Source organism: Teleopsis dalmanni, chromosome 2 (assembly GCF_002237135.1).
Source record: "Teleopsis dalmanni isolate 2A chromosome 2, ASM223713v2, whole genome shotgun sequence".
In the NCBI taxonomy this organism is placed as follows: domain Eukaryota; kingdom Metazoa; phylum Arthropoda; class Insecta; order Diptera; family Diopsidae; genus Teleopsis; species Teleopsis dalmanni.
The window spans coordinates 178,429,814-178,457,394 of record NC_051847.1 but is presented as its reverse complement, the minus strand read 5'-3'; the positions used below and the strand labels follow the sequence as shown (position 1 = coordinate 178,457,394).

General features: G+C 29.0%; 1 protein-coding gene across 1 annotated transcript; it reads left to right on the top strand.

Annotated features, from left to right (window-relative positions):
• The first annotated feature begins 7,344 nt into the window (after positions 1–7,344).
• LOC119676254 (nuclear receptor coactivator 6-like) lies at positions 7,345–24,176 on the top strand. Its single transcript, XM_038087491.1, has 2 exons — positions 7,345–7,915; positions 23,008–24,176. Exons 1-2 carry the CDS (start codon positions 7,345–7,347, stop codon positions 23,493–23,495), a joined length of 1,059 nt encoding a protein of 352 aa, XP_037943419.1. The 3' UTR covers positions 23,496–24,176.
• The last annotated feature ends 3,405 nt before the right edge of the window (positions 24,177–27,581 follow it).

Sequence of the window (27,581 nt, the reverse complement as noted above, 5' to 3'; positions counted from 1 at the left end):
AAAGATCATGAAGGCCTATTTAACTCTGAATCTCATTCTTACAAGTCGTTAAAATTTTTGGCTTTCCTTATGGTTTCTGTAGGATTAAAAAAAGAGATACGAATGACATGTAGATTAACTTTTAATTGTAGCTTTTAATATTTAACTCACATTATCAAATATTTTATATTTAAAATGAGTAACATGCTTATATATATATAAAACCATTGCCTCTGTTAATAACTATTCTCTATATAATGATTTTAATGACAGTTTGTTTGATATGTGCTTGGATCTATCATATGTTACGTATATGTATCTAAAATCTCATCTATGCTAAACCTGTGTCTATTCTTTTTAATTATTTTAATTTTATAAATATATTTAATATTTAATTATTATCAAAATCAAGAAAATTTTGAAGGGTTGTATGTTCACAAGATTCCCTGTCAGTGACTAGTGCACCTTTAAGCCAAAACTACTTTTTCTTTTAATGCACTATATTAGTTATGAAATGATTAATTATGTATGCGGAAGGTATTATTCTTATTTCTATAATTAATTAGAATAATTTCATTTGCTCGTTCGCTGAATTTTTATAAATTAGACACATTTTTATTGTTGAGTTGAAGCAGACATAAACCATTTTGTATATTTTTATATACCACATTGTCACTTTAATTAAAGCCAGCATAAGCCGTATAAATTATCTTAAATTTTTTGTAATATTTAAGTACACAAGTTTTTTTCTTCAAAATTTAATTCGTTTTATGGCAGGGAAAGTAAGAAAAAAATTCTTAACGAGGTTCTTTGACATTTGAGGTAACTTTGTGAAACAGGCTTGCTTCGGCCTGCAGTCCAATTGTTTATAGCCTCCTTGTCTTGTTAAAATAAAATAAAACATTATATTGTCAGTAAGTGGAAAAAAGAGCATAAAGCGTAGACTTTCATTTTTCGAATCGTCAGTAATTTTGATTAACTTTTGTAGAATAAAACTGACATTTCTGTATCTGACCACTTTCTTCTGCACGCAGTAGCAGCACGATTTTTTGCGTGCGACATGTTCAATTTAACACTTTATTACCTTCGTGATTACTGTGACATATTTAGGCAAACAAAATGCTATCACTTCTTCAACATTGAGATACAATGTGTTAGATACATACTTCCGAAACAAGACGAAAAATGTTACTGAAATAAATTAAGCATAAAAGAAAATTGCGAGTAAATTTTTGAAATAATTTTTTAAGACTTTTTTGTAAATAAAATAAAACAAACACATTAAACTAAGTAATTAAGTTAAATTCAAAAAATAACTTAAGATTTTAGTTGGTAATTACATTATTAATAATTACATTAATTAAAGTTATTTGATCTAAACTATGTTTTTTTATTTTTTAGTTTCTTTAAAACTGCTAAGGTATTCATATAAATAGTTACTATCATTTAACAATTAACCACAGTCATGGAGCCCTTCACTGGTAAACTTAAAGAAATGCTTTAAACTGTAGTCTGACCTGAAATGGAGTCTACGTTGAAATTTTTTAATGCAAAATTAAAACAAAACAATTTAAAACATTTTCACTGCAAAAACTAGTATGAACTAATGTTTCATAAATAGTAAAATATTATTAAAAACTATTTTAAATTTCATAATAATATACTAAAAAAGTTACTTTAAAAGTCCAAATATACCAGAAGACAAGAATTTTAGCAGCAACTCGAAAAAGTGAAGATTATCACAAATTCTCTCTCTCTCTCTCTCTCTCTCTCTCTTTCTCTCTCTCTTTCTCTCTCTCTTTCTCTCTCTCTTTCTCTCTCTCTAATATGCATACATCAATATATAGTAGAAACTCGCAATAGTCGATCTCAAGTTCGGTTGAGATAGGAGTGCTTACAAGGGCCTCGTGGTGACATATTTCTCATAACTATTAAGCTTTAAAACTTGAATAACGCCCGCCAATATAACATCTTGATTCTGTAAGTAAAGTCCCTTCATTCAAAGAACAAACCCTAGCGTCTGATATGTTTAAACTAAACAAAATGGTTGTTGTTAAGGTTGACAACTACATACCATTAAAAATACTACTATCATGAACGTTGAACAATAGCCTTGAATAAGATCAGAATATGGTGAAGTGAGAGAATATAAGAATGTTGTTGTAAAACAGGCCTAGGTCCTACATGGAGCGTCATGCCAAGAATGGTATAAACATAGAAGTGAGTGAGCTAGCAGTTTAGGTGTCAGAAGAAGCTTCCTAATGAGCATAAGTCAGGCCAAAATGTCAAAACATACTATTTTGTTTGAAACACGGCATAGCTTTAAACAAATGTTGTGAAATTTTTTATTCTGCAATGTAACAGCTCTACTAACGCTAATCACTACTTCTGCACTATCACTTTATTTGTCACTATTTGTGGCAAATAAAAATATAATCAATTTTGAATACTTACATTTATTGATCTGTCGAAATAATTCCATAACTAAACGTGTGTTAAACTGTTAGGCGATGTGGACATTTTTCATTCGCTTATTAATATTTTGAAAACTCAATATATTAGAGAATCTTCCTCTCTAATTTTATCTACCTTCTAATTTTTTTGTTTGCAAAAACTTCTTTGTAGATCTAAAGTCCTGCAGCATCTAACATCTTGCTGAAAAAAGGAAAGGTCCATACTTTCGTTCTATACGATCCATACTTTGTTGTGAAGAACATTTTCGCTTAATTTTTCTCTACACAGTACATCCTCTTCTTCTCAATCTTTACATAATTTTCCTTGTTTTATTACTTATCGCTCTTACTGAAGGGAACCCACCTTCAGCGCTTTGTTGTTTTATTTCAGAAGCTTCATCATAATGGTCTCCACAGTTTAATACATCATGAATACGTCATTAAATCGTTTTCTTCATCTTCTTTAATATCTTTCATCAATTTTATATCATTGGCTAAAGCTGCTGTTAGTCTAGCAAAAAGATGGTGTCTAAATCGTCTCTCATTGTAAAGAAAAAGTATCAAAGAAAAATACAGAATATGTATTTTCTTGTACTATCGTGTTACATTTTCAACAGTCACTATTAAAATATTCAAAAATTAAATGTTAATTAATCTCCAAGAACCTCAAAATTTATAGTCTCTTAGTACACCAAAAGAACCTAAAATTCATATTCGGTCTTATATGTATACTCAATGCAAAAAATAATGAGTTCGGCAGTTATTTGAATATATTCTGTTGGATGTTTTATCAATTTCTTCAGTTTTTTGTTACTAATAAGCGGCATAAGCCTTTTGATAATTTAAAATAACAGTTTGAGTAAAAAAACTTCCAACAGAAGTTGCCAACATATAAATTGAAAATAGGTCTGACACGACTTATGAGTCACGAATATGATATGTACATCAAAATATTAATATGATTATCCTTACGTAGATGTTATCGTCACGATTTTTTTGTAGACCTAAAGCCTATAAAATTGTAGGAGGACACCTGAATCGGTAGCTATATTAGATGTGTATACGGTGAAAATCAAAAAAGGTCTGGCCAGATCTATGCGCCCAACGGAAGGTTAAATATATATAAAAAAGCCACATAATCCAGTAGGTGTGATATGCATATTTTAATCAATTTTACTTAAATAGAAGAAGAATAAAATCTTTTTTTTTAAATTTATTGGCGAATATTTAGGACTTTTAAGGTAATATTAATAAGCAACTCAAACCACGTCGTAATTTTCTTCTTTTGGTTATTGTTGTAAAAAATTATGGAAGGAAAGTGAAAAATATTATATTGCCTTGTTAATATTATATTTATATATCCATAAAAACTGAAAATAAAAAATTAGGTAATTAACTAACTAACGTGTCATTATATTTAAAGTAATTTAATTTTTATATGTTCAGTACTTTAATATTTGTATTTAATATATATGTATAAATATATTCCTAAATATATTATTTAGTGTTAAATAATAAATACAAAAAACTAATAGAAAAAGTACTATCTGTTTTATTTATGTTCCTGACATTTGTATTTACGTACCTATGTATATTTCTAATATATATATATACATATAATATATAACAACAATAAATAATATAATATTTAAGCTGCGATAAAATATAGCAATTATTCATTTTAAAGAGTAGCTTTCTAAAAATAATCTTAACAATAAATACTCCCCAAAAGCATTTGTCCAGTGGTTCGTGATAACATTTCGGAAAAGCATTAAAATCAATGAAGCATTTTCACTAAAGATTGCTGTACCGGCTAAGTACCTTGCTTTGTATTTTTACCGCATTATGTTTTATACACCCACAAAAAAAAAAAAAAATTCCTTAAAATAAGCTAAGTGCATACTTAGAAACTAAAAGCTGAGTTCTTGTATTCTGTGAGTAGTCAAAGGAATTAATGATGATGCAAATGTTCTTCTTTTCCTTTTTCAATAAAAATTAAGTAAATTGAAATTATATATTTCTTATTTCACAGCTCATATTATTTTATGTATACTAAAAAATAATTATATCTTATTTTAATATTATGTTAATGCAATATAATAAAAAAACTATATAAGAAGATAAAGTTGTCAACAAATTCGGACCCACAGTCGCTCCCACTCAAATAAATTTTAATGATGATTTTTTATGATTGACTTTGAAACGCCTCATTTAGCTAAATTTTCATTGAACAATAAATAGCCTTCTAATTTTAAGTATTATTTATTAATTTGTTTAAATGAAGTGCTGAAATTTTGATTCATTTTCTTTTCAGTGAGTTTTGCCTCATCGGCAATGAAGTGAAAAGTAGCTGCATTTATCTTTATTTTTATGAAAAATCTATCAGGCACTTGTGAATTTATATACATGCACTTCTTCGGTTTAATGCAAGTTAGCAAGTCAGCAAGTCAGCAAGAGGCAAGTTGCTTAGAGTTTGGATTGTGGTTAATTCCCCACACAGATTTTGTTGTAGCGAACTGGCTTTAATAATAAAAACTCATAAATAAAAATTAAATTAAAGTTGAAAAGGTGAAATGAAATATAGATGTAGATATTGTAAACTAATAATATGACAGGAAAATGCTACCTTCTCGATTAACTGTAAGAAAGGCATTCATCAAAAATTGTTCACAAAGACTATCTATGGTATTTTGAAAGAAAATCGTACCGGAGTGGAAGGATTCATTTCAAATATTTACTAAGAAGTAACCGTTGTTTATTTACATATACATAATGGAAATAATTAATTATAGTTTAAATTTAAAGAGAGATAAAGACAACAATTGTATTTTAACATCATCCGTCATCAGTTAAAAGATAAATAAATGATAATAATTCTAGCATAGTTAAAGCCTAGTGTGGGGCAGGGATAAGCCTCCAGCCACAAAAGAGTAAAAGTGCGCAATAGCATTAACTCAATCTACAGAAACAACAACAAAACCTTATATGAAATGATATTAAAAACCGTCCTTCAAATGTTAAATATTACTGAATTTCTTAATAAGAAAGCTTTTATATATATTTGCCTTTTCTACAAAACGAATTCTATTTCCATTCTATATCACTTAAACCACTGAGTACATCAATCAGCTTAGACTTATACATCAAGACTTTATGTATATATCTATATCGAACCACTTTTTAGTACGTGGCAAAATTGTTATGTTGAGGAAATTTAACCGGTGATTTAGAGGTTGTATTCCCTTCATAAACTTTAGTTCTTGATACAAAGATGTGTTTTATTATGATACGATGCTTGTATTATACCATTTATTTAAGCTATAATAAAAAAATTCAATTTAATGAATAGTTCGTTACTTTAAATTTTATTTATTAATTTATTTTTATTTTTTATTATTTATATTTATTTAAATATATTTATTTATATTTATTTAAATATTTACACTGCCTGGGTAAAATAATTTTGTCAAAAATATCAAAACAGTATTTTTTGGTTATTGCTATTAGAGATTATTGCGTTAGCGTGTACAAATTGCTTGTTTTTGTCATGTTTTTTTCACTGCAAAGATGTTAATTATGATATGTATTTACTGACCTTATATAGTCTTTTTGCAATAAATCTATGAAAAGTGTTTGCACGTTCAAACATGTAAAACTCTAGATTTCTGTTTTATAAGCTTGGTTTGCTTTTCTTATCAACTCTAGTATATTTCATGCTATAGAATTTTGCTTCGATCATGCATCATTTTCCTAAAATCGACCTTTGAAGCGAATATTTTACTCCTTTTTTAAGACATTTTTTAGCTATTACTTATATTTTCATTATTATAATATAATTTTAATGTATATAACACTTGATCTCATTGCATATTAATTATTTCTTTAAGTAACTAAAGTCTGGGCCCAAGTCAATGACCCATGGCAGACTTGGGTAAGAGTCATTCTTCTTGATTTCTTACATGTTTCCACGACTCCAATTATGCAAAGTTACATTATTAATAAACTCAATTACATATTTTTCATATCAAAATATAAGAAAATGATAATTAACCGACTTTAAAACATATTTGGGTCTAACAAATTCTACATCATAGCTTCAGTTCTTCTAAGAAATTCATTACAATTCATAAGCACTGCATCTACACTGCATCTAAACAGAGACATTGCACCTAAAATTTATGGGTTCGTTGAAAAGAAACAGATTTCTTACTTATTTTGCTTGATTTTTGTTGCACTGCGGTGTGCAGGTCAAGCAGAGGCAAGTGCAACCAACCCACAACTCAACTTAGCGTTTGTAGAAAAACAGTAAAAGTCACCATAAAACTAATGATCATTCAATATAAAGTAAATAAAATAAGCAGCAAGCAAAAGCAGCACCGCAAAACAAGCAAAAAAGCATAACCAAAACAAAAAAACTGTATGGCCAATGTCAGTAACATTGACATTAACAGCCACTGTTAGTGTTGCTGTAAAAATGCTTCAACGGCTTTGTCTTTACGCCAGCTTTTACATTAAGCACGGCTTCAATAGAAAGAAAGAAAAACATTGTATGGCAAGCAACAGACAAAAGTGAAGCTAACAGCAGCTGCAAAGTAGCAAGAAGAAGAAGCACGTAATTTGTTTACATTTGAATGGATTGTCTATAAAAGAATGAAGCTTTTGTTGCGCCATTGTCAGTTTGATTTTCCTATTCTAAGCAGCCACATCGTCATAACAGAAGTGCATACATTATGAATAGTTGAGTGCGGCTTAAAGGATATATGTGTTTTATTTGATATAAACAAGTGATTTCAAACATAAATAAATTTCAAAATAAATTTCTATTTAAAAAAAAAAACTAAAGATAAACCAGCTAAGTGTTTGAGAGTGCAAAGTTTAAAAACTGTCCAAACAAAACTTGAAACTGTTCACAATGTTTCATACCAAAATAAAAAATCGTGTAATAATTTTTTATTGCATTTACACAATATCCTTGAGTTTACTTAGTACATGTAGTGCTGCAACTGAAAATCTAACAAATTCAAATTATGCAACATTAACCCACCACAATGGCTTACCAACTGCACCAGCTACAGCATCAGTAACTACATCAACATCAACGACTAGTGGATCGTCATATCAAAGTGCGGGTACACGCACCGCTCTTCGTATTTATGATGAATGTGCACGTTCTGAAGGCGGTTTTGTGCCATGCTTCAAAAAGAAAGCGATCTCCTTCATAGATCGTATATCACACATTGATGCCATAACCGTTGCAGATGGCGTAAAAGTCGTACGGCTTTCACGTAATGACATCACACCTCTTCACACCGCTTTTAGTGAAAATGAATTGGAATCAAATCTTCCACGCTCGTTGGAGGATCGTGACAGTAAATTAACACATATGCTGATTGAACGTCTGAGTAACTTTTTCAATGCACACTCCTTGCAAGTGAGTTTTCCTAAGTTAACTTCGGAGGAAATTGGACGCGGTTTAGAAGAAGGTAAGCTGAAGGCATTATTTTTATGCTATATTAATGTAGAAGAATAGTTGATTATATATTTTTTTTTTAAATTACTCTTTTAGAGTAAAATTTTATATTTAACAGCTAATAACCATGTGTAGTAAATAGAAAAATGAGTTTCAAATGCTAGTGTATACTTTTAGAAAGACAACTGATTAGAAATTTTAAAATTTGATTAACGAAAGGAAAATTGCTGAAATTGACAACGCTTATTATCCGTTTTTATAAAAAAGTTAATTTATGTTTGATTGTTTATAATTTATTCTCTATTTTATGACTAGCACTAAACAACTAACGTAATAATAACGTTGTTAATAATTACGTTAATGTCTTAAATATTATTATTATTTCTGTTATTACTACGTAGAGAATACCGACTTTGTGATTAATTGAACTAATCCTCGTTGCTTTATGAGATCATTAAGCATTTAATATTTTGGCGTTTTAAGTTTTGTTTCACATGCTCCAAGTCGAAACCAGTCCTTTCCCAAGACGAATAAGTCTGCTGCAGAGCTCTAAGAAGCAATGTGGTTTAATATCAAGTTTACAAAAAATACAAATACTGGTCTCTGAAATGTACATTTAGTAAAATTGTACCTCAGTCAGTAGTGCCCTCTTTGAAACCCGTAAATAGTTTTGATATTCTTTTTACTTCGTCGAAGAAAGTTAGTGCCTGTATTGGATAGGTTAATTTTTACCCTGAGTTTAGTCTTAACAGTTTCGAAAACCAAGTATCTTAATCTTTTTACTGTTTGTACCCTCACTAGATTACAAAATGACTCAGGTCCAACTTGGTAGATTGGACCTAACTTGACGTTAGGTTCTTCGTTTGGAGATATAATTAGCTAATTTATTAAATTTTTCTCAGGATTGACTACAAAACAAGCGGTTGCTTTATCTTATTAATAACTTAATGCTACTTACTAATGCTTATTTTCTGCAATAGTATTATATATGATCAGGAAAAATCAATTCAAATTATGCAAAAATATCAACAAATATGCAAGGTTAATTCGAATAGTGTATATTTATTTATATATTTCACTAGATTTATAACTCTATTGCTATGGAAACCTTGTTCTGTGTTGGAAGTATATATTACTCTCATTAGGTCAGCATCGCTTTTATATGAAATTATTGGAGATTAAATATTATAGAGTTTAAAAACTAACTTTTTACTTTTATATACTAATCTTAAATCAATTAAATAAACAGCATCACGAATTACTTTTAACTTAGAAACCATAATCATTAAACAATAATTTTCTTCACAATAAAATGTCAGTAATAAAACCATCTCTCAGGACATTAAAAGGGACTTATTATTGTTTTTTCTTCATTAAAATTCTATAAAATTACTATTATAATTTGCAATTTTTTATATTGTTTTAATTATGCTGAAACAATTAATTTTAAAAGTTGATATTAAAATCAACAGTAAAAATAAAATTTTTTAAAGCATATAAGCATATAATTAATTAATTTTTTATTTAAATGCAACAAATTTTATTTCTATCGAAGCACAACAGACAGTTACCGTCATTAAATAAATTTATTGCAACTGAAAATCTGAAGCTGCGCCATTTAACAGTGAGTTCAACTTAACAGCGCCGTTTACATTAATAAAAATCATGGTCGCACACAGCGCACAGTAATTGCAGCTGAAGACTTCATTTACATACATAAATGAATTACTTTCTTGTACAAGAGTTAATATATTTTATATATTTTATATATATATTTAACATTTTAATTATTGCTGTACAAAATGCAAGTAATTGAAGTATTATTAAATGCACTTAACAGTTAATTATGTTGAGTACTTATAATGAACTTAAAATAAATGATTCAACTTTTAATAAATGGTCCAGTTTATATTTATATAAATATTTCATACGAAAAATTGAACTTCCAGAAGTTATCTGCATATATGATCTTGAATAATATGCAGTAGAAATATATATATTTTTATAATTAAATGTTAAAGTATGCTTTCATACATATTATTTGATGTAATTTCCCTCAACTGTTGCTTCTCATCACTCTCTAATATTACCAATATCCGCTCAATCTCTGATTAGTCACACTCACGATGCCTGCTGCCTCCCAATATTACCATTTTCTTCAGCTTTGATTCGCAAAACCATCTATATGAGTTGTTATTTGTTATCCTTTAGAATATGAAAGTGTGATATCTTTCAGCAATTCATTCTAGTAATTCATTCAAGCGAGGTAGCGATTCCCAATAAATTAAGTGGTATACATATCATATTCCTACATCATCCAAAAATCTTAATTTCTGCATTTTACGTGGTTAGGGAAAATTGAAAATAAAGGCGTACGCATTGTTTATAGATACATACTTACGTATATGCAGCAATATTTTTATTAGAATGAAAAAAAGATATTCTGTATTTGAATGTATAAATGCAAATGACATTAACCCAGTTGATTAAGATTTTGATTCTATTAATATCTAGTTAAGCGCTGAGAAGGATTCAGAATCATAAATTGTCTCAGCGGCTTTTTTTAAAAAAACATTGGTATTGAGTAGGAATCTGATTTTTCCTTCAGTAAATAGAATAATTACATATCAGTAAGTCATTCTGCAAAATAACAGAATGCGTTGCATTATTGGGTTATCATTATCTCAGTTTAATTTCTTTAATAAATAGAACAGTCTTCCAGGTATCCGTGAAAATGGCACTTCTGAAAATTTATCCTAATCATAATAGTTTGCAATTGCATCACCTAGCTCCTCATTTGTGAATGTCTAATAATTTTCGTTTATGTAATCATAAATGTAACTTTCTTTTATACCCTAATATACCAATATTTTCGTTTATTTCCTTCAAATCTTCGTTAGTATTAAAAAGACTCTCAAATTTACAAACGAATTTGGAATTGTCGAAAGAAAATTCATTCAAATTCAATATTTCTGCCATATCCGCGGCTCTATTATCCACAGTTTTAGTTATCCGTGGTTTCAGCTATCCTCGACGCACAATCTATTATCTGTAGGTTTAATTATTCGCGGTTTTATTTATCATCGGCGTTGAACTTCTAAGTTTTAAAAAAGTAGTACTTATCCTAAAAACGACACTTATAATTTTATTATTGTGTTTCGACAAGTACTACTCTTTTAAAACTTAGATATTCGGCGCAGAGGATATACAAATCGCGGATAATTAAAACTGCGGATAATAGAGCCGCGGAAATGGCAGAAATATTGTATATGAATTCTTTACATTATTTTCTTTATAATTTCTAATATTTATTTTGTCTTACTAATCTAGAAAAATTATTGAAAGCGAAGTCTCGTATTATAAACTAACAGCTATAATTGATAATATGAGTGTATGTGACATATTTTTAACTAATTTATATTTTACACTGTTTATGTGTAATTAAAAAATTATTTTATTTCTATTACTTTGTGAAAACAAAAACACTCTAGAACATATTTTAAATTGCTTAGAAAATTCCACTGCAAGTGTGTAACTGGCACATTTCTATCGTAGTCTTGCAATGGAAAATGCATATCATCGTTCAGCAATGAAGCCGGAACAGAGCCAACTCGGAAATTATCGCATGAGACACAATTTATTTAATTTCTGTTTGCGCAAACTTAGCAGTTAAACAATGCCATTAAAAATACAAGATAATTGCTACTTTTATTATTTTTACTTGCACAGAATCAAACTTTTATTACTATTTCCGTACTGACAAAGTGGATACACAATATCTTTTTTTTCGCTCGAGACTTGTCACACGCAGCGCTCCAAAACTGAGGAACTTTTCGTTTCGAATGCGGTTAGTTTGGTTTCTCGGTAGGCAAGGAAATATGGGTTTGGCGGTTGGAAACGCTGGGCCACAATTGCCATGTGCCAATTATTCAAAGAAAGTTCATTTCTGACTGAAATGTGAGTAATTTTATTGTTGACGATGAGCGCACTCTTATTTCATTTTTCCGCCATCACGTGACTACGAAAAAACACACTTTATATGAATTATAAACAAAAGTGTTTTTTTCTACATAATTATAATAATAATTATAATAATATAAACAAATGTTGGGAAAATTTAAGTGTATGTCTGTCTGTCTGTCGACCAAGATTGCTAGCGAGGGAATTTGAATTTCTTTCACAGTGCTAAGTATTGACTGGTTCTAGTTCTAGCCACAACCGAGAAGTGACATAGAAATTTTCAAGGGAATTTGTATAAACTAGTTTTCATTTAAATTTAACAAAACTTTCTTAATTTAACATGACATTTCATTTAAAAAAAGTTTTTTCATAAACTCTCTTAAAGCTAACATTTTATTTCCAAAAAAAACGTTTTGAAAAGAACTATTTTTATTAATTTTTTTCGAAGAAAATACTTTAAATTTAAATTGAGAATAATTTATTCATAATTAGTCTTTTTGGTTTCAATAAAAGTTGTACTTAAAGGAAGTAATAAACACGGTTATGGACTTCTCACGGTGGCTTACATATACATGCATTTGTATATATGTAAGTATATACTTGTGTACGTATTTTTTCATTACTATTATTATTCTTCAATTTAAATGACTACATATTCTATTGTGTTATTTATATTATTCCTAATAAAAATCTTTCACATATATATTATTGATCTTTCTGTATTCTTGGATGAACTCAACTATTTTTAAATTTATCCTAACATTTGATATCCTAACATCATAAACATACATGCTTATGCCAAAACATCTGCTTCTTTCGGTACTTTTGGCTTCACAGATCATAGTATTTTATTAAGAATGCAATATTGCAATATACAATATCGGTATATTTACTCCTATCTAACTCACTGTATATCATATCCATTTATTAAGCAATTGTTGCATTTACTTTAGCCATATTCTTCGTTTTATATCACATTTTATTCCTTTTTTTATATCACATTTAATTTATATCTCATCTATGTCGTTCACTTGGTCCTCTTCAACAAGCCCGATCTTATTTGAAGTACCCCATTCTTTCGCTACATGACCGCAGTAACTCACTTATATATCATGGGTCCATTTTTACATTAATTACCTCAAGCTAGGATATATTGATTTTCTTAACAGTCCATGAAACTGTTTAATTTTTTTAAAAGTACGGAATCAAATATATTCGTAATTAAACATTTATAATGAATGCTTAAAATAGAGTGGGTATTTTTTACAGAAACTCCACATTATCGAAAAATAGATTTTAACCCACAATTTAAAGGCTTCGATATTTTCCTTGTCTTATTACTTAATAATGCTAAAGCAATACACATTTCTTTAATAATTCGATGTTAAAATCGTTGCTTAGAGTAAATATCTTTTGAAGACCATTTCCAGAAGTAAAATACCTAGAGTTCAAGGACTTTGATTGTATGCTTTTCTCATTTTTTAATAATACCGAAGCATAACACGTATGTATAAGACGTGGATGAATCTTAAATGAATATTAAATGGTTACGTAGAGATGGTACCCAACTAGAAACTCGACCCTATCCCATAACTGAATATTTGTGTATATTTCTTTAAAAATGTATGAATTTCTATGTTGCACATAATATAATGTTTCAAAATATATTATTTATAAATCCTCTAATATCAGAATATTTACTACTTCGTGTGCCTTTTTATTACTGTAGACATGGAGTTGAAAATAATTTATTCAATGTATGATTGTCTCTATATTAATTATATATATAAATAAATGAAAAAAAATTGCTTTCAATAAAAGCTTCTTAACATTCGTTATATGAAAAAACATTTGCTTTGGTTTTTAAAATTTTTTTATCTAATTCCACTTTTTTTCAATATATTATATTTTCGTTTGTTTACACAATAAAGCAAAAGTTTTGACCTTTTTAATTGGCAACAACAAAAAAGTGTTAACAACTAATTAATTTAATCTATAAGTTTGTATTAGTAATAACAGTAAAAAATTAAAAATAACAATGCCACTTAACTACATTTAATTGCGGATTTGTAAAATAAATGTTTGCAAATTATGGGATTTATTAAATCTGATATTTTAAAGGGCTTTTAATTTCTGAATTACTGATAAGTTTACTGACTTTTTGCAATGGAATTTTTTTTTGTTGAAGCATTAGTAATTATGAACATCAGTTATTGCAATTAGTGGAATTAATTTCTGTTTACTGATATGTACAAAAAAGTTCAATACAGATTAATTAATTTCATATTTTCTTTATAATATTTTGAATTAAATTAAAAAATACTTAAAACAATATTAAAAGTTTAATAGTAATGAAAAAATCAAATATATTTAAAAATGCCCCATTAGTGCAATCACATACTAGCTTTAACTGTTATTCATAAAAATGGAAGAAAAATAATAAGAATTATTATTAGCTAATAATTAAGATACTCGCACTGGTTTGTTGAAAAAAAAAAAATATACAAATGCTTTTTCTACTTGCTTTGGGATGCTCTCGGTAGTTGGCATGGACTCTTAAGATCACAAAACTTTAAACCGATTAAAGGTTCAAATTGATATTTTGAATAGAAGGGATTATGATATACTGCGATCTACATGATCAATTTCGCTATCAAAGGAAGAGCCTCATAAGTTAATCTGGGCAAACTAAAGCTTTTAATAGACCTATTACAAGGTTTGTAATGTCTCTTGGTTTTGGATACTTTTTCCAAATAAACTCTGCTTATTTATAAATTATTTATAGGGCCTTTAGTCCTTTAGTCTCAGCAAAGTATATCATAATAATAATATGAAGAAACCAACGACTAATCTAAGTTAATTCCATTCACACTGAGAAATATGTCGTTTTTGTTATTGACTTGTATAAGTCGAGGTTTCTGGAACCAAGGTTACATTTGTAGATTAACACAGCATTTTTGTAAATAATATTTGAGAAATTATAACACTAAGCCTAATATTTGAACAGCATTAATAAATTTTTTGTAAGTGTATATATTATAAATCGGTCAGTTCAAAATGTTTACAGAGTGCTACATCATAAGACTTATGTATGTGACGCTAGCGCCCAGCGGAGGACCATGAAAAACTAGTAATTTTCATATGAATGGATGGTCCTGCCTTGAAGGACTTCTGATTTCAACGATACTGTGATACTTTTTACTTTGTAAGAAAAATTAAAAAATTATAGAAAGTAAAGTTGGATAACTTTAAGCTTTCCTGAAATGAATTTCGAATATTTTTTACTGTAGCTATATACAACTCTGCCACTAATTAATCTACACAAACTAAAGACAAGAGCTACTGAAAAACTTCCACAATTAGGGCATCTTAAAAATTCTTAATTATTAAGTAATTAATTATTATTACAATAAAATTAAATAGATTACACATATGTAGACACATAATAACAATGAAACAAGTAATATAAGACGCGATAGTCTTCAATTCTATGCTCTATTATTTATTATTTTTCAAAATAAAATAGGAACATAAACTCTCTTAATTTTCTTCAAAAACCAAATATAATCAATATGCATATTTGGTTAATAACAGCCTTAACTAACAAAATATAGCCACAAACAAAAATATTAGTTCGAATTGAGCTTATAATGAAACGTCACAGTACACAAAACTGTACGAAGCTACCACCAACAACAAATGCATTGCCGAACACATGTTAAAAACTTATTGCTTTGTATCAAATAATTTTCATCTGAAGCTTAACATAAACAATTACTCATATGTTAATTTAATATAAGTAAAATTTGTTGTTGTCATTTTATGATGGTTGCTTTGTTGTCGAGGTGAGTGTGACGAACCAACAAAAGAGAATATAAAAAACGAAAATAAATTGTTTTTGTTGTGATGCTTCTAATTTTAAATTCTGCAATAAAATTTGTTATTGTTAAAGAAAGGAAAGCGTTTACCATATGCGTGACAACAATACTGTGTTTTCTGTGCATATCAAATTCATAATTTGATATGATATAGCGTTTCTGTTAACGGTAAAGCTTTTGAAAATGAGTTTTTTTTTTCTGTATACAATTATCTTCTTCTTACACCTTAATGTAATGTATTATGTATTTAATGCATATATTTTGAATGCTGGACTTACCATTTTGTATTACCATCGCCTACACAATATAAATTGTTTTTGTAATTTAATAACGGACGAGAATTTACGAACGCGATGTTTAGCGGACGATTGTGTAATAATTTAATGTGCAAAATTGAATGGACTATTCTGTTTTTATTTATTATATAATTATATATTAAATAGTAGTTATTATTAATTTATTACTATATATGTATATCTATATATATTAATATATTATTTTATTTTATTTATTTTTGTGTATATGTTGTTTATTTTATTTTATATATTTTCACATATATTTTAATAAAACACTTCATATAATAAATTAATTTTTAAAAATAACTTCTTTAAAACACTATTTCACTTTATATGGTATTTGGTAGCTATTTTTATATACCTAAACAAAGATAACACTTTAATAATTTTTTTTATTAATTAAATTTTATTCATATTATTGTTAATAAACATTTATTTTGGCATAAGTTTATTTAAAACTTTAGATTTGATCATAATTAATTTGTCTGTAATATATAACTTTTAAGGCATTAACATAAACATACATACATAAAAAATAAAAATTTAATACAATATTTTATATGCTACATATAAAAATATAAAATTTATTTATTTTTTAATTTTCACAACACTTTCCTACTTGGAAGTAAATTAATTTTACTATTCTTAAAAAATAAAATTTTTTTTATTTTATTAATTATACCATATGTAACTAAGATATATATGTATTACACTTAACAATTTCACACTTATACACATTTTTTATACATTTACACATTTACACAATTTTATACACATTATACACACTTTTATAATTTTTTCACTAATTCACTTTTATTACAATTTTAAATTTAGAGATTTTTTTATTAGTAATTAAAATAATACTCTTTTAATAATAATTAATTGCCATTTATTTTACGGCAATTTTTTTATTTTATAAATTAAATTATAACGATGCTTTGCAATAATAACTTATGCATCTAATATTTTATACGAAATTTAATTTTGTAGTTTTTTCAGTATTTTTACAAATTTTTGTATCAAATTTAATGCACATTTTCCATAATATATATGTCGACGCTTTGGTGTAAACTACTCTTGTAGTTTGAGTATAGTCGCTATGCACTGCTAGAGGGCGCTGGTTAAGAATTGATAATTAGCATTATTGTCTTGGAGAATAGTTCATGACTTGGCAGCACAGTTCTGTCAAGGTATGTAAAAACGTGGAGACAACAGCGCAGTCGTGTTCAGTTAGTTAATGTAGAGAGAACACGGAAAGGTTGAAAGGATAAGTTGTGTACGCGAATTTACTGACACCACGGCAATGGCATACGACAAGCCACCGCCGACATCAGAAGTGGGATTCTAACTCACAATTACCAACTTCAAAATAAAAATAAAACAAAACGAAAATTTTAGTGAGTTAATAAAAGTTATGCAGTCATCGGGTGCGAATTCTCAGAATAGCACAAATGTTACTTTGCCGAAATTCAATCCAGATTGCCGTAGCGCGGATGCGTCAGCATGGTACACAACCGCTGATATTATATTAAGTGAAAACCCTTTAGAAGGAAGTGTTCTAGTTATGGCGTTGAGTAAAGCCTTAGACGGCAGTGCCTCAAATAGAAATAAAAACATATGGAATAAAATGCAAATTATACATGCATAAGAATAGCAACGAGGATGGATAATAACAACACATAACAACAATGTAAGGAAGTGAAGTTTATGATGTAATAATTTGAACGGGAAGACGCAAGAGGAATAGTTGGCGTTATTTTAGTCCTATAGCGGGTGGAATAGAATGCTGGGAGCTGTGGGAAGATGAGTGTAATTAAACTGGACAGTAATATAGAGGGGTGGTTCAGCAAGATAAGTATAAATCATAACATAAATTTGTGACACAAAAATTCATGATAATAAGTAAATATGGAAGATAGTTCATAGAATTGTAGAGGCTGAGTCAGGATTTTAATGTTGTTGTTGACTCAGACAAATTTGAAATCGTTAAAACTAAGACGGTTAATGTATGTTCTATTTCTGAACATTGTGTGAAAATTTGTGATGTTGATACTGAACTGGTTGGTGATGACAAAGATGAATTAATTACTTTGTTACAAAATTATTCTCAGGTATTTATCGAACGAATTCCACGAACACGCGTTTTCACTGGCGAAATTAAAATTTGTCTAGTCGAAAAAACTGTTCAAAGGCGTCCATATATACTCAGCCCAGTTGAAAGAGATGTATTTAGTGGCAAAATAAAAGATTTAATAGAAAGTAATATTATTAGACTTGGTTGTTCTCCATATGCCAGTCTAATGAGTAAACCCCATGTGGTGGAATATTTAAGTAGGAGAACTTCGCCAGCGGAGTCAAGATATCACTCATATGAGTTAGAGACATTGGCAGTGGTAAACTCTGTAAAGCATTTTCGACATTATCTCCAAGGTCGAGAGTTCTTAGTGGTTACAGATTGCAATTCCTTTTACTTCTTTTACTAAGATTAATCTAACACCTAGGGTACACCGTTGGTGGTCATATTTACAATCACTTAATTTCAACATTCAGTATAGAGAAGGGAAGCGTATGGCTCATGTAGACTTTCTATCAAGAAATCCTCTCCCTTCGGAACCAAATTTGGTTACTAATAAAATCCCCGAAAAACGAATTAATTTAGCTGAAATTTCGAATAACTGGCTTCTTGCTAAACAGGAACAGGATCCAGATCTTTGTAATATTTTTTCTAGATTAAATACAGGTGATATTGGTGAGAATCTGGCAAAATCATATGAATTGAGGGCAGGTGTACTTTATCGTAAAATACAAAGGAATGGTAAAACACGATGCTTACCAATTGTACCGCGCTCCTTCAGATGGTCAGTGATTAATCAGGTACATGAGTCTATTATGCATTCAGGATGGGAGAAAACACTTGATAAGGTTCATGAACATTACTGGTTTGACGACATGTCAAAGTATGTCAGAAAGTTTGTAGAAAATTGTATAACGTGTAAATTGGTGAAACCTCTTACGGCTAAAGTTCAAATTAGATTACATCCTATTCCCAAGGTCAATATACCTTGGCATACTGTTCACATTGATATAACCAAAAAATTAAGTGGTAAGAGTGATCTCAAAGAATACGTTATTGTTCAAATAGATACTTTCACTAAATATGTTTTCTTACATCATACTCTTAAAATCGATTCAGAAAGCATTATAAATGCTTTAAAATCGTCAATAGCTCTGTTTGGGGTACCTAATCGTGTAATTGCCGATCAAGGAAGGTGCTTTGCCGGCAGGGGTTTCCGTGAATTTTGCTCTTCGCAGAAAATAGACTTTCATTTGATTGCAACAGGAGCGAGCCGCGCAAACGGTCAGGTTGAACGTGTCATGAACACATTGAAAAGTTTATTGCCTGCTGTTGAAACGGGCCAGCAAACATGGCAAGATGCTTTAGGTGAGGTACAGCTAGCTTTAAATTGTACAATGAATCGTGTTACCAAAGCAAGTCCCTTAGAAATGTTGATTGGTAAGGAGGCGCGGCCGATGGGCCTGGTTTCTCCAGCCGATACGGAGAGTGAAGTTGATATTCGTAAGGTCAGAGCTCAGGCTAGTAAAAATATGATAAGTGCAGCTTATTACGACGAGTCAAGATTTAATAGAAACAGGGCAAAGGTTGTTAAGCACAAAGTAGGCGACTTTGTTTTACTTAAGAATGAAGAGAGAAATCAAACTAAGTTGGATACTAAGTTTAAAGGACCATTCGTGGTTATAGAGCAGTTAGATGGAGATAGGTATACCTTGAAGTCGCTGTCTACAAATAGGTTGTATAAGTATCCGCATGAGTATGTAAGAAAGTTGCCAAATGGGCAGGTTTTTGATGATCTGGACATGAATAATAAAAATTCATGCGTGAATGAAAATGATGAAAACGTTGAAACAGACGTTAGGAATGAAAATGATGGAGACGTTGAAACAGACGTTAATATCAAAAATGTAGAAAACGTTGAAATAGACGTTAATATTAAAGATGATGGAGACGTTGAAACAGACGTTAATATCAAAAATGTAGAAAACGTTGAAATAGACGTTAATATTGAAGATGATGGAGACGTTGAAATAGACGTTAATATCGAAAATGTGGAAAGCGTTGAGATAGACGCTAGCGAAGTAGAGAAATACTAAGTAACAAGTTCTACACGCATCATAGTACAAGCACAAGTGCAAAACTCAGGTTTTGATCATGGCGTGTGGGGTGCTTGGTGGTGTAGTGGAAACTTGGGTGGTGACGGAATGGTAATCGAATTGTGAAACGAAACTTGTATAATGAATGAATGAATATGATGTGTGATAAATGTGATTGAAAGGCGGCGATGCAAATGGTTAGAACTAGAACATAAAAATTTAGTCGAACAATCTTATTTATGTTACATTCTGTAGGAAGCCATCAGCTAGAAACTTAGGTATAAAGTCTTGTAATAAAGGGAAATAAAGATGATTTCCCAGGAAAAGGGATAAAATGTAAATGTAAAATTGCTATAAGAAGAAAAGACTGGATAAAAATAATTCGAAATGTGTTATAGCTTGTAAGAAAATAAAAATTAAACTGTAAACTTTGTAAAAAGAAACGACGATAAAGTTGTATGATAGATTAAACTTTGGTAGTTGAAAGTTACACGAGGACGTGTTAAAGTCAGAATGGCCGTGTCGACGCTTTGGTGTAAACTACTCTTGTAGTTTGAGTATAGTCGCTATGCACTGCTAGAGGGCGCTGGTTAAGAATTGATAATTAGCATTATTGTCTTGGAGAATAGTTCATGACTTGGCAGCACAGTTCTGTCAAGGTATGTAAAAACGTGGAGACAACAGCGCAGTCGTGTTCAGTTAGTTAATGTAGAGAGAACACGGAAAGGTTGAAAGGATAAGTTGTGTACGCGAATTTACTGACACCACGGCAATGGCATACGACAAGCCACCGCCGACATATATAATCAATATGTAAAGCATTTTATTAAGATTTATTTCACCACTTTTCTCCATCCATTTGTTTTTGTAATATATTGTTTTAAATTTAATAATTAATCAGTTTTCACACCCGAGCCACGTTTTAAGCTTACGCGTTCCGCTACTGACGCACTTAAACTGATTTTAATAATCAATTAACACTAATAAATAAGGTTCTTAGTTGGAACTAGTTTGAAGTGTAATTATATGTTGTAACTTAACATAATGACATTATGATCGCCGCTGTTATACAATAAAATTACAATAAAAGGTTGCATGGAATAAGTTTGGCGTGCTTACAAGCATTTCTTACAAATACATTAGTGGTAGTTATATATGCTTCTTCTTCTTGGCCGCCACTTTTTGTGTATTTTATTTCGAATTTATTTCAAATTGATATTAATAATTAAAATTAATAATAAAAAAAATTAATTAATATTAATAATAAAAATTTAATATAATAAATAAATGTATATGTATTTAATAAAAACATGGGAGTAATACAATAAATAAAAAATCAATTAACACAAGTCTGTTAAGTTTTTAAAGAATATGTAATATTTAACAGTATCTTTTCTTAGAGATGTTGTTAACATAGTTTTTTTTTAACAATCTGATCAGCAAGAGTGTAAAATGGTATAATATTTTAGGAGTGATTTAAAATATAAAATCCTCCATGTAAAAAAACAACTACACGTGAGTCTTCAATCATAACGCATTATAAAAAGAGTGTTATCGATTAATTTTAACAATTTCCTTTTAAAACATTTTAATTAACATTTCTAATAATGTCAAGTTTCTTAAAATTTATTTATTTTATATGAAACAATTTATATTATTATTGTTAAGAGATGTGACACTGCGACCGTAGGGTCTATTGTGCCCTAATAAATTTGTAAGAAAACAAAATATTATATATTGGGTATAAAAAGTGTAAGAATAAAAAGAATAAGAATACCTCAACAAAACTCGTAATATCAACAAAAAGTTATAAATTAGTGTAAACCTTTTCAAAACCGATTATTGGACTTTGTTTCTTTTAATATAAATACGTTTGTTTATATTTATCAAAGTACATATGTCGTTCTGTCCAAGGTAAAGTGTCTGTTAATAATTAAAATGCAATTTTATTATGAAATAAGCTAACGATGTCATTCCATAAGTAATTTGCATCTTTTAAATTCCACTATTCTCCTTCAAGTTCTGACTGTTGCATTGCGTCATCTTGAGAACTTATAGTACTATCTCAGTGCCTTTAGCGCAATAATGCTATTTAGTCAACTAAGAGTATGTCCTGCACAGCTACATTTGAGTTCCTAAGTTTTGTTCTGTTGCTATAGTTAAGCATGCCCAAGCCAACAAATCGATATTGGCTACTTTTTGGAATAAACAATAGCTTAAGAGTCTTCGCGGACCGTAGTTTCTTAAAGTCTGACTTTTGAACTGAATTGCAGTGTTAGTTTTCTATGTTACGCTTCAGCAATATAAATTCTGATAAAAATATTTTTCAATTAAAGCACTATAATGTATAAATCAATTTTATAGCTTATTAAAAATAAAACATTTTTATATACTTTCGCAAAATTTTCCAAACTTACACGTCAACAATATGAATCTTAAGTTTATGAATTTCACTTATAATGTTAAGGACATTGGCTATTTATTTATATATATCTTTTACTGGATCTAACATAACATAAATTTTTCATTAACATTTATTCCCCTTAAGCAGTTAAGTTAAATTGAATATAAATTTTAGAAATAATAAATATTTTTTTAAATTGAATAAATTTTAATGAACTTATTTAGGGCATGTTATGGTGGTTCATTTTCAACAAAAGTGTTAAAAATAATATTTGAAAATTTTATGTTTATAATTTTTTTTTTATAAGTCAACTCGGTCTGTATTTTACTTTTAAAAACTTTCACAAGTGCAATTTATATCTGATTGTTTCATATATTTTTTTTTATTATTATTTTAGGTCGTGGCAAAATGAAGAAAATGATGGGCATGATGATGATGGGCATGGCAATGAAAATGATGGGCATGATACCAATGGCAATGGGCATGCTTTATATACTTGCTGGCAAGGCTTTAATCATATCGAAAATTGCACTTTTACTCGCTGGTATAATGGGTTTGAAGAAACTAATGGCTGGACGAGGTGGCTCTAGTGGTGGTGGTGGAACGAGTTGGTCATCCAGCGGAGGCGGAGGTGGATGGTCCTCTGGTGGTGGCGGTGGTTACGATCGACGTTCATTCAATGAAGCACAAGAATTGGCGTACCGCAGTTACAGCAGGCAACCAAATCATTTAGTTTACCAACAACAAACACAACTAAAGCAACAACAACAGTTACAAAAACAGCAGGGAAAAGTACAACAGCAGCAACAGCAGCAGCAGACACAGCAGCAGCAGCAACAATACCAGCCGCAGCAATTACAACTGCAACAAGTGCAAAAGTCATAAATGCAGTAAAAGTTAAATTACTATAAAATTTACAACAAATATGAAAAATGATTAAAAATCGATCATGAGCAAATTATCTTGTAGATAATTTTTCTTTCAACAAATTGCAACGACATAGTTACTGACAACAGCTACGGCAAGATCTTCACATAAAAAGTTGAACTTTATTTTTTATGAAATTTTGTAATTATGTATGTGTGCTTCATAAACTGTACTTACTAGTTGCTACTATTTTCATTCTAATAGTTTTTAGTATTTTTCATTTGTCTTCTGCATTTATATATTTCCATAATCAACCATATTTTTGCATAAACCGTTTACTGTTAAGATCGTGTCTTCTTGCAGTATTGCATTTACTGTTATTGATCTATTAGGTGCAACGCCTTTCCACACAGTTCTTCGCACTCCTCTAAGTGCTAAGTCTTGGTGCTTGGTGCTTTGCTTATTATGCACGCTATTAGCTTCTATCTTTGACTTCATTATAGTCTTGCCGGCTTTAATTTAGTTTTTATATTTCTTACCCATCTCATGCTTATTATTCTCCTCACTATTCTATCTTTATTGGGCAACTCAATTAGTTGCTGTTAGCAGATAGTTTTCAGGTTGTAAATTAGATTGAAAACTGTTATTTTTTTAATAAAAACATTCTTCCGTTTTCTTCACTTTTACTTCCTGATTTGTTCTTTGCTTCATTTCTTTCTTTCTTTTCATTTAATTCCTTATTTATCTTCTGCTTTTAATATAAAATGAAACAAAATACTAGTTTTAATTATTTATTACTCTATTTATTTATTTATTTCATAATTTATTTCATTATATAAATAATAAGTTAATTTTTATTTATTAAAAGCTCCGAAAAAGCAACTGAAAAGATTGTAACAATAAATTATATATTAAATATTATATTAATTTTAGTTAATATTTTTTATACATATATATATACAAATATATATATATACTTAATAAATGTGAATAATCAGTGTTTTTAACAAAAACAAATGAGAGTAAATTATTGAAGTATGTATGTTGATCCTTTTTTCGAGTCAACGCAACTGGGCACTTTTACTCTTTGATAGATGGGGGTACTACAGGGCCCAATCCATCTCATTGACTAATTTATGTATTCCTTATAAGCTTCATGATTTTTCAGTATTTAATCTAAGATCTGCGTACCTCCCCGTGCGGAGAGTGCTCTGTCCCTTTTGTATTTTTTGATCGGGTCTATTCTAAGGTCTCTAAGCATGTCGTTTGTGCGGATGTACCAAGCCACTTTGAAGAGTCTTCGGAGAGCCTGACTTTGAGCAACTTGTAGCTTTTGTATAGTAGAGTCGGCAGCTTTGCTATAAGCGACATACCCATAAAGTGTAATAGAAGGAAGTATTTAAGTTATGCCAATGAAATTTGACGTATGTAGTATACATACTATCAAAGATAATCTTATTTGAGGATATGAATTGAACCCTTCATTCTAAATGTCACTAATTTTATTTAATATTATTGTATCTCATATTGAATGATAGACAGTTTCATAAACATCCTACTAAACCTAATACATGAGTAAATATAATTAATATATGTAACGATGAAATATGAGTCTATACTGCCACAATTATATCAACAAAATATTAATTATTCTGAAAATTCTGTGAAATCTATGAATGAAACTACAAAAGTAACAGCTGTATGAGTTCTTATTCTTATTTAGATTTAATACTGATTAATTGACTAAGCCTACTGATGGACTTTTTGCTTAAAGTTTTATTCCTCCCATGAACAAAAAAATATTTGAATATTAAAAAAAAATAATAAATTTTTAAACAATACATCTTATACATTCAATTTGTAAGATGAAGAAAGTATAGCGCTGATTTTTGTACCTTAATTAAAATGAAAATTCTTAAGCTATATTTAAATTTGAAAAATATTTATTATATTCCGTTTATTTTAGTTCAGTCAGAAAGTTGAAACTTATTTGAAGAAAATATTTTTCTATCTAATTTTACAAATTTGATGTTGTCAATATCATTTAAATTGTAACTCAGCTTACTCAGCTTAAATATCGACAGCCACAAAAGGAATTTGTTAAGGAAAAGCTTAGTAGTTCCTGATTATAAATTTTCAAAGTTGAAACATTGACGTATGTGTAATATATAAAATCAAACCGATTTTTGCTCCCAAAACACATCCCTTTTTTTATATTTTCAGTACCTTTAAATGAAAAGTCATCCAAATAGAAGAAACTGGTCCAGCTAGAAAGGTATTTGATTTATTACCAACTGGTGAAAAAAAAAGTAAAGGACGCCTGCATCTTCGGTGGAGACACCAGGCACCAAGGATATAAAGAATATGATAGTTGAGAGACATAATGAAGACCACCCATAATGAAGATCATGCTATTGACAATATCAAAATTAAGAAAACTGAACGTGTTTGGACATAACAAATATAAATAATTTTTCTAAAAACTTAAGAATGTTGACTCATCTACAGTTTTGTTAATTGACATAAATAGAGAACCATTTCTATTTTACGTACTAAAAATGTTATAATTTATATCAATCAGTTGAAGTTAACTTATGGCTATCAACAAATTTATACATTAAACTTTATGCGGATATTATAATATTAACAAAAAAAATTTTTTTGTTTACTGTTCTTGATATTTATTTTAATATTTAACGCCAACTTAGCGAAAAATAGGTCATAAATAAACTGCCTGATTGAATCGATTTAATCGAATAACGATAAGCAATTTTAACTACATGTAAATGATTAATATATTTATTAAATAATTTATTTTATTATATTTATTTATATTTTATATTTATTTAATATATTAAAAAGAATTCGAAAAGTTATTTGTCCCGAGACTCTCAGCTGCTTAGGTGGTGTTTCGCGTATTACTTATACCTATAAATTTGAGAATTTCGACAATTTTCAATCTTCAATGTATGCAACATATCATTGTGGATGCCTTAATGAGGATGATTAAAATAAAGATACTTACTTATATTTGTTATCAAAAGTAAAAAAGACGCTGTTCAGAAACTAGTTGGAAGATAGTAGATTGAAGCTGCAACGAATCAAGTTTTGCCAGCATAAGCAGCATAATAAAAGCCATTTTAATCCCAAATGCTCTAGAAATGAGAGATAAGAAATTGTATTACATTAAATGCAAACTTAAAAAGAAGTTTGTTAATCGATTAGTAACATACTGACAAACCCACTGGTATAAAATGTATAATTAAGGATATATGGTAGAAGTTTAAACAGTTTGGCATCTTCACAATAGTCATTTAAACTGAAGATTTTGCTGAAGTAAAAAGTATATGTTGCATTTCTGGATTAAGAATGGTTAAAAAAAATTATTGGGCATAAACATACCTAGATTTTTGAATTAAATTTATTTATTACAGTCTTGGCTGCATATTGAACTAACTTAAGATCTTCAATTGAATATGAAGAAAAATACGGCCTTGGTTTTTAGAAGTTAAAACTCTTCTTATAAATGGTACTATGCGAAGCAAACATGACTTTTTAAAAATTGGTGTTAGTAAAGAGAATTTCTATTGGCAATGACATGTGTCGGTAACTGTCTATTAATTGTTAAAATTTCAAGAAACTTGAACGAATCTGAGATCAGTTATTCTATTATTTTTAAGAAAAACAGACAAGTTTTACAAATAGTAAATTTGAAAAATTGTATAATGTATCATATACTTAACTAATTTGTGAATGAAATAGACAGTTTTGATGGTGAATCATGTGAAGACAACTAAATTTTTTTCTAAATATTTCTTAATGGAAGTTTTTTCAATACGAGTATTAAGTTTTAAAGTTACTTTTTTTTAATTTGATTTTAAGGTGAGTTATAATTGGTCACTACCGCCTTTTTATTATTTTACTCAATAAAAACTATTGTATTTAATAGAGAGATTTCAAACAGTACTGAATTGCAACAAAAATTCTAATTTATTTTAAATTAATTGACACAACAGTGGCTGTTGTGTCAGTTGGCTAATGAACACTGACTCTGTGCTTCAAATTTAGCAGGGCAAGAGTTCGTACTTGGATTCACAAAAAATT